The sequence below is a fragment of the Parasteatoda tepidariorum genome, chromosome 10 (genome assembly GCF_043381705.1).
Source record: "Parasteatoda tepidariorum isolate YZ-2023 chromosome 10, CAS_Ptep_4.0, whole genome shotgun sequence".
In the NCBI taxonomy this organism is placed as follows: domain Eukaryota; kingdom Metazoa; phylum Arthropoda; class Arachnida; order Araneae; family Theridiidae; genus Parasteatoda; species Parasteatoda tepidariorum.
Genome location: NC_092213.1, coordinates 71,394,103 through 71,402,556, shown reverse-complemented (window position 1 = coordinate 71,402,556; position 8,454 = coordinate 71,394,103). Strand labels below are relative to the sequence as shown.

The 8,454-nt window shown below is 34.6% G+C and overlaps 1 protein-coding gene across 1 annotated transcript; it reads left to right on the top strand.

Annotated features, from left to right (window-relative positions):
- Positions 1-5,416: 5,416 nt before the first annotated feature.
- LOC107442848 (uncharacterized) lies at positions 5,417-7,684 on the top strand. The gene has a single exon (XM_016056507.2). It carries the CDS (start codon positions 5,417-5,419, stop codon positions 7,682-7,684), a length of 2,268 nt encoding a protein of 755 aa, XP_015911993.2.
- The last annotated feature ends 770 nt before the right edge of the window (positions 7,685-8,454 follow it).

Sequence of the window (8,454 nt, the reverse complement as noted above, 5' to 3'; positions counted from 1 at the left end):
TATACAGGGTGATTCTAAAAAGATGGGAAAAATTTTAGGAAGTGATAGTACACACCCAGACAAATGATTTTTATCAAAGAATGCATGGTCGAAAACAAAACCCATAACCGCTAGAGGGCGTCAAAGTTTATGTTCTTATATGAGGCAAAAACACACAAAGAACGATACGAATAAGAAAGATACGAAAAAGTGAATAAACATCCCGTGATGCAACACGAACCAATTATAGTGAGCTTGAAATCCAAGTTACCATTTGTCTTCGTCTTACAAAGCTTGCCTAGAATCAGGTTAGGAAATTCGGAGGTGAAAAATCAGGTTTTCGTTCATGTCAAGATGTCACGCGCCTGACGTTGTTTTAATGGGGAGTAAGAGAAACATAAAAGCATCTCTACTTATTTAACGAAATTGTATCACCTCGTAAGGTGAAGAGTACCTTGTTTTTCATCTTCAGACCATTTTTGGGAATCATTATACATTTTTAAAAAAATTATAATAATCTAATTATCTTTTTGATTATCCCACCATTTTCCAATCCATTTTAATCTAATCTGTTGCTCCTTGGGTTTCTTTCTACCTATTGGTTAAATCATTCTACATTTTGTTCTTTGCTTCTATCACGCAGTATTATGCGAATAGCAGCTTTTTTTAAGGCATTTTCAGAACTTTTAAAAACATTTCAGATTGAGCTAGTTGAAATATTATCTAAAATTTTCTTTAAAAAATGTAGTGGTATATGTTTAATGATAGAGAATAAAAATGATTAAGCTTAATCTATCTTTTTTTAATTTCGAGTCTTCTTAAATTGTGGTCTAATTCATATAAAGTAATATTTGTTTTCTGCTTTATTATTTTCTATTTAGAGTTTTCTTACTGACAGCTTCCATTTTTCTACTTAGTACATATTTATTAAAAGAAGAAATAAATAAAATTAGAATATCACTAGTGTTTTAAAAGTGATTATTAAAAAAAAAATGTTTTGCTTACATATACATTAAAACCAAAAATTACAAGATACGTCTACTTTTTACTGTTGCGTGTAAGGGGAAAAGTAACGCCTACTTCCTAGTCAAAGAATTATTACATTCATAGGTACCCAATGTCGGCGATACCGTCCCCTGTTCTCATAGTTATTAAGTTCGTACCCGGTCAAAGATGGGCCTTTTCTCATTCTTCTTGAAATATTGGACATTGTGATGTGTCAGTAAAATAATAAGAACGCAAATGTGATGAAGGATAGGGATATAAACGGTGTTTTAAGTTGCTCGAGATTACTGTAAAGAAACAATGATTAAAATTAGTAGTGTTAACTAAAATGTATAATTATTCTGGTTTTGTGTTTTTAGTATTTATATTTCAAAAACAGATAATAACAGTTCTTATTAAGGCTGTTTTGTAATTAAAATTAATTTTCTTTAGAAAAAAAATTCGATGTCAATTTCCACAAATTTAAATATTTTTAACTTATTATTTCTTCGTGACCAGAGCTGAAAGCCTATATATATCAAGACGGAAAAGAATAAAAACTGGTATCAAATAAAAAAAAAATTTTCGGGAATAATAAAAATCTATAACTACCAATTGTTTTCAACGGATAAAATTTTTATATTAAATTGCTCCTTCGCCGAGTTAAATTAAAATACAGTGAATTTTTTATTACTAAAAATAGGATAACTCCTCCAAAATATTATCGAATATTGAAATAGTTCTCCAACCAGTATTTTCTCTTTTCCGTCCCGCTTTCAGGATTGCTCGTGACAGGTCCTGCGGCAAACATTAAAGTATTGAAGATATTGATTATTATTTTCTTATGCGTTGTATATTGGCATGCATTTTTGACTGGTTACGAAATTTAAGTTATTTTTAGTCTGGTATTTTTCATTTCAAATAGTTTTTTCACCACTGCCTATCAAGTATTCGAATTACCATATGAATAGCAACTTTATTGCAGAGGGGACGTGTAAATACTCTTATTTTATAACTTTGACTATTTAATTCGCTACCAATTTATTAAAACTTTTGCAGAAAGCTTGCATCCCCGTGCCCGTATCCCGAGTGGCAAGATAGTTAGCAACCTTGTAAATATTTTTGAGGAGTAGTCTTTTAACGCATTATTCTTTAGTATATTCGATTTCTAGGGATTTTACTCACCACTACTTCTCAATAGTTCAAAGGCGTTAGAACATAGTTCAAAGAAGAAATTCCATCTACTTCTAATCAGACTTTATTCTTCCGTCGCCTTTATTGCGCAATAACTGCTTGGAAGCGGCAAGTGCTGAAAGGCAGATACCACAACAAATACGCTCACATTAAAGCATAATTAAATCTCAATTCCACCCTACCATGGCTGAAAACCTTTATATAGCAAGACGGAAAAGAGAAAAAAATGGTACGTAAGACATTTCATTCCAGCATTTTTTTAAAAAAAATAAAATATCTGTAACTATCAAGATTTCTTTTATAATTTCAGCATATTTACAAAGCTTCTTATTTTCCAAAATAAAGTTTATATTATTGAATAGTTTAAAAAAAGAATAAGTAAAATCCTCCCAAATCCCCAGCTGCATCCTATATCTGAAAAGGTTTTACTACCAGCCTTTCCTCTTTTCCGCTTTCCTCTTTTTCGCTTTCACCCTACTGCCTATAAACTATAACTACATAGTCAGAACTTCAATGACCCTCTATAACACACGATTATTTTTTAACTTCACTTGCATTTCATCGAAACACCACAAAGTTAAAGGTATAGATTAATGGGGAAAGGGTCGAAAGCGGCCTCAGATGCCCAGATGTTTTATACAGTTCAGTTCAGTTCAAATCTCCAGGCGCAGCCGCGAAGTGGTATCAACCGATTCGTCGGATTTTGGAGACATATAATGGGGCGATGTGTGAAGTGGGAGCAATTTACGTCTCAATTTTATTCGTATTTAAAAGGAAAATTCCTGCAAACTATTTCAAACCAAAGTAAACTGAAAGAAATACATAAAAATTTGCTAAATTAAGTATTTTTAATGAAGTTTGAAATTTTATTGGGCGCATGCATGAGCGAATATTATTAATGCTTACAAACATTTTTAACTTACTTAAATAGTTCTATAGCTTACTTCTTAACATAACTTCTTCAAACAGCAGAAATGCCAACTGCCCCTCCTTCTGCAAAAGTTTTTGCGTTAGACTTGCGGAATTATGATTAAAGACAAGTTAAAACTCAAAATGCATTTCTTCGTGCCCGATTTTTGTTTCTTAAAACTTCAACGCCACAAATTATTTACATATCAAAGGCTGTCTCTTTCGAACATTAGGATTACTGACTTTAGGCTAGGCGCAAACAGTTTAACCCTTTGGCTACTATCTGGACTCATTTGTCCCAACAAATGTTTAAAAATTACTAATGGGGTGAAAAGCACTTAGAATCTTATTGTAATATGTCCCAGTCGTAGAGTCGAACCATGTATACGTGTTTCATGTGTCAAATATCCTCTAGATGGCGCTAAAGAGTTTCTTGCATGAAATAGCATTGTGATTTTGGGCTGGGACAGATATATCCCACTAGTATTCTTCATTGGGACAGATATATCCCATTCGTATTCTTCATTGGGTCCATATTTTATTCATAATTTCTCAAATGAGCATAGAAAAAAAGAACAAATATGAGTTGTCCAATGTGTAATGTCTGGTTATGCAAAGATTGCTTCACCCTGTATCATACCATGTAAGAAAAAGTCCATATAATAAATTTTTCCGGAATGATAAATGTGCTTGTAGTAAGTCAATCACAACAGGTGGGACATATGTATCCCACCATTAAATACGGCGGGACATATATGTCCCAGTCTCTAAATTGATAACCGCTTGTCAGAAAAATCCCAAATACTGAATTTGCCTTATTTGTGACTATTTTGTCCATTTGAATAATAAACGGAGCAAAAAAAATAATTTTTTTTAAATTCGTAGTCAAAGGGTTAAGAACGCCTTTGCCCCTTTCTTTGGGTAAAAAAAATATATCCTTATTCATTCAATTTTTTTAATAAGCCTCACTAAAATATTCGCAGCAAGATCTGGGTAATCTAATGTTTTCATTCGTTTTCCCTACATTTTCTTTAATTTTTGAATGAAGCTTTAACAATTTGTGATGATAAATGACAAATTATTATATATACATTTTTAAGTAGATTTTCGGCGAAAGAAAAGTAAAAAGAGCTTCAGAGATTTACACGTTTCTTAAAACTGTTCAGACATAATACTCACCTGTCACCATAACTTTAAATAAAAATTTATTTTCGTATAAGCAAAATTCATTGCAGTTTGAATTTTAACTTGTTATTGCCGCATCTACTTGATTTCAATTATGATAGTGTGGTGATTTTACTTTGATCACTACTGTTCAAAATTAAAACGTGGTCTCTCGCCTAATTACTCATCTCAAATGTTACAAGTTGGTTTAACACTTTCCATACGATTTCATGCTTTATAAAGAAGATGAGAAAAAGAAAGACACGAAAAAGTAAATAAACATCACGTGATGCACACAAAGCAATTATCGTGAGCCTGAATTCTACCATTTGTCTTCGTCTTACAAAGCTTGCCTGGAATCAGACTAAGAAATTCGGAGGTTAAAAATCAGGTTTTCGTTCCTGTTAAGATGTCGCCCGCCTGACGTCAGACGCCGTTCAAATGGGGAGTAAGAGAAACATAAAAGCATAACAAGAATTCTCTACTTATTCAATAAAATTGTATCACCTTGTAAGGTGAAGAGCATCTTGTTTATCACCTTCAGACCATTTTTGGGAATCATTGTACAGTTTGAAAAATTCTGATAATTTAATTAATGAATAAAAGAGATTGTGGTGAGAGAGTGTTTCAGATTCTGGATCACAAAGAACATATATTTTAAAAAATTTGGCTGAAAAGATGGAATATGTTTCCTTGAGAAAAGAAACTCGCACACACTCTTTGTTTGGTGGCCATAAATCAGATAAATTTGAACACACGTGTTATAGAATTAGATTAAGGAATCCAGAGAATAACTTGACTTGTAACATGGAAGCTTTAGATTAAGCATCTATTAGTGATACTATAACACCTGTTAGCTCTGGACCCTGGTTAAAAGAGCTTGAAGAAATTAATATAAAGTTGTCAGACGTCGGAAATGAGTCACAACCAGTTCAAATTCTGCTCAGAGCTGACGTAATAGGAAAACGAAGAGTATTGGCCAGTGGATTAGTAGCAATAGAGACACTACTGGGATGGACTTCAACAGGGAAAACACCTGAATATGATTTACCGTCAAGCAAACGCAATGTTGGTTACTTCCCTTTTCGTAAAAGAAATGGATATTTCGGAGCTGTGGAGATTAGATTCTTTAGGAATAAAAGATCCTTCAGAATAAAAATCTAGAGAGGAACTGCAAGAAGCCTCAATGGAATATTTCTTAAATACAGTGAAAGTTGAAGGAGATGGCCGTTTTGTAGTTAGTCTGCCATGGCTTGATGGGCATTTGCCTTTGCCAGATAATTATGATTTGGCGTTAAAGAGATTGCAAATGACAACACGCAAGTTGAAAACCGACAAATTGTATGATGCCTATGGAGAAGTGTTCAATGACTGGGAGAAAGAGGAAATAATTGAAGAGGTTCCAAAAGAAGACATGGAGATACCTTGTCACTACTTACCTCATCGACCTGTGATAAAGGAGAGCAGCACAACTAAAATTAGGCCCGTGTTCAATGCTTCTTCTAAGAGAAAAGGAGTTCCTAGTTTAAATGATTGTGTAGAGAAAGGGCTAAATTTGATAGAAGTAATTCCCTCAATGATAAATAAATTTCGAAGATATAAATTTGGTGTAACAGCTGATATACGTAAGGTTTTTTTGCAAGTAAGTCTTTATGAGAATGATAGAAATTTCTTGCGATTCTTATGGTATGGAGAAAATGGACTGCTGAAACATTTTCGAAGAGTTGTGTTTGGCGTTTCCTGTCGTCCGTTTTTGCTTAGAGCCACTATTCAATACCATTTGAATAATAAACTAGAGGAAGCAATGGGAGGGAATGAAAAATACCCTAAAGAGATTATACAGGAACTAATATGCAGTTTTTATGCAGATAATTGCCTCACAAGCGTGAAAACTGAATCAGGGGTGAAACAATTCATGGAAGTTGCTTCTAATATTATGGCTGAAAGACAATTTGATTTACGAGGGTGGGAGTCTACTAACCCATCAGAATCTAATTCTAGTGAGACCAACATTCTGGGAATGAAGTGGAATAGACAAAGTGATACTCTTTCCATAAATATTCCTGATGTTAATGAAACAAAGAATGAAGTCATCACAAAGCCAAATATTTTATCAGCTTCATACAGAGTTTTTGATCCCATAGGGATAACCAGTCCAGTGATGATGTGTCCAAAACTCTTGCTACAAAATTTGTGGAAGTCTAAAATTGGTTGGGACGCTGAAGTTGATCTAAAAACGAGCGAAGAATTTCTAAAATGGTTAAATGAGCTTGAATATCTGAAGAATGTAAAGGTGGCAAGATGGTTGCACTGCGATAAAGGAGTGGGAAATATTTCCATTCATTTTTTTTGTGTTGCGAGCAAATATGCCTATTCGGCAGTAGTCTTTCTGCGAGTTTGTTATGGGACTAATGTTTATGTACAGCTGGTACAAAGCAAAACAAGAATTGTCCCTTGTGGGAAGAAAGAAACAACAATTGCAAGATTAGAACTTCTTGGTGCCACCATATCTGCTCGTCTTTCCATTGAAATCCGAAAGGAGTTTAAAACCGACGATGTATATTTTTGGACAGACTCCATCACAGTGTTAGCTTGGTTGAAAAGAGAAGAAACGTGGGGTGTATTCGTGCAGAACCGTGTTCAAGAAATTAGGAAACTGACACCAGTTCAAGCATGGAGACATTTACCTGGATCCTTGAATCCCGCGGATCGGTCAAATAGAGGTTGTTCAGCTAAACAATTGCGCCAGTCAAAATGGTGGGATATACCCTGTTGGCTGTATTTTCCATCCCGTGAATGGCCAACTAACGACTTAGAGGAAGATATCAATGAAGAAGAAGTGATTAGAGAAAAAAGAAGAACGATCGTATCTGCAATTGTAAACATTGAAAATACAGAAATATGGAGCGATCATTTTTCCTCTTACAGTAGAAACATCAGAGTGGTGTCATGGATTCTTCATTTTACACATAACACATCACATCAAAATAAATTAAAAGGTAACTTGAGCTATGAAGAATTCAAAGAAGCAGAAACTCACGTTCTCAAATCCATACAATTAAAAGCGTTTCAAGATGAGAAGTTTCTTAACAAAATGCAAGCATTTAGAGATGAAAAGGGATTACTGCGAATAAGAACCAAACTTGTAAATAGTAATGAAACTGAAGATTTTAGATTTCCCATTCTTTTACCTGGTAATAGTTTCGTTATGAAGTTAATACGAGAAGAGCATGCTGGATCTTCTATCGTACTTGTCAGACTTAGGGAGAAGTTTTGGATTCTTAAGGCTAAAAAGTTAGTAAAAGAAGTCATTTCTAAATGTGTGACATGCAAGCGTTTCAAATCTAAACCAGTTGAAGTTCCCGTCGCTCCGCTGCCTAGAGAAAGAGTTACCATGACAAAAGTCTTCGAGGTAAGTGGCGAAAATTATGCTGGTCCTCTCTACTTAAGGTAAATAGGAAAAGCTTGAATCGTTTTATTTACGTGCGCCGTTTTACCGAGCGGTCCATTTTGAACTGGTACAATCACTCACCACAGATGCTTATATCCAAGCCCTCAGACGATTCATTGCCAGACGAGGCCGGATTTTAATCCTTTATTCCGACAACAGCACAAACTTTGTGGGAGTCAACAGAGCATTGAAAGCATTAGATTAGGACAAGATAGCCGCATACTCAATCGCTCAGAGAATAACTTGGAAATTTATTCCACCTACCGCAGCATGGTGGGGTGGGTGGTGGGAGCGAATGGTCAAAATGCTCAAAGAACTGCTAAGTCGAGTTCTAGGGAAATTTACCATCGATTACGAAGAACTCTACACGATATTGTCTGACTGTGAGTCAGTAATAAATCCAAGGTCACTCACTTACTTACAAGATAATCCAAATGAATTAGTACCGTTGACACCCGAAATTTTTATTCACGGTGGCGGTAACAGCGAAACACCAGATCTAGATAATGTAGACCGATCTTGCCTCATAAAACGAATATAGTATTTGCAAAAGCTACGTGAAAATCTCAGACAAAGATTTAGAAATGAATACCTTGCTCTTTTAGTCCACAAAGGGGTAAGAAGAAATAACGTTTTAAACGTTGGTGATGTTGAGTTAATAGGACATGACAATGTCCGTCGTATCGATTGGCCACTTGGAGTAATTTTAGAAATTTTTCCTGGTAAAGATGGTATTCCTAGAGTTGCAAAACTGAGGACCAGTAAGGGTGAAA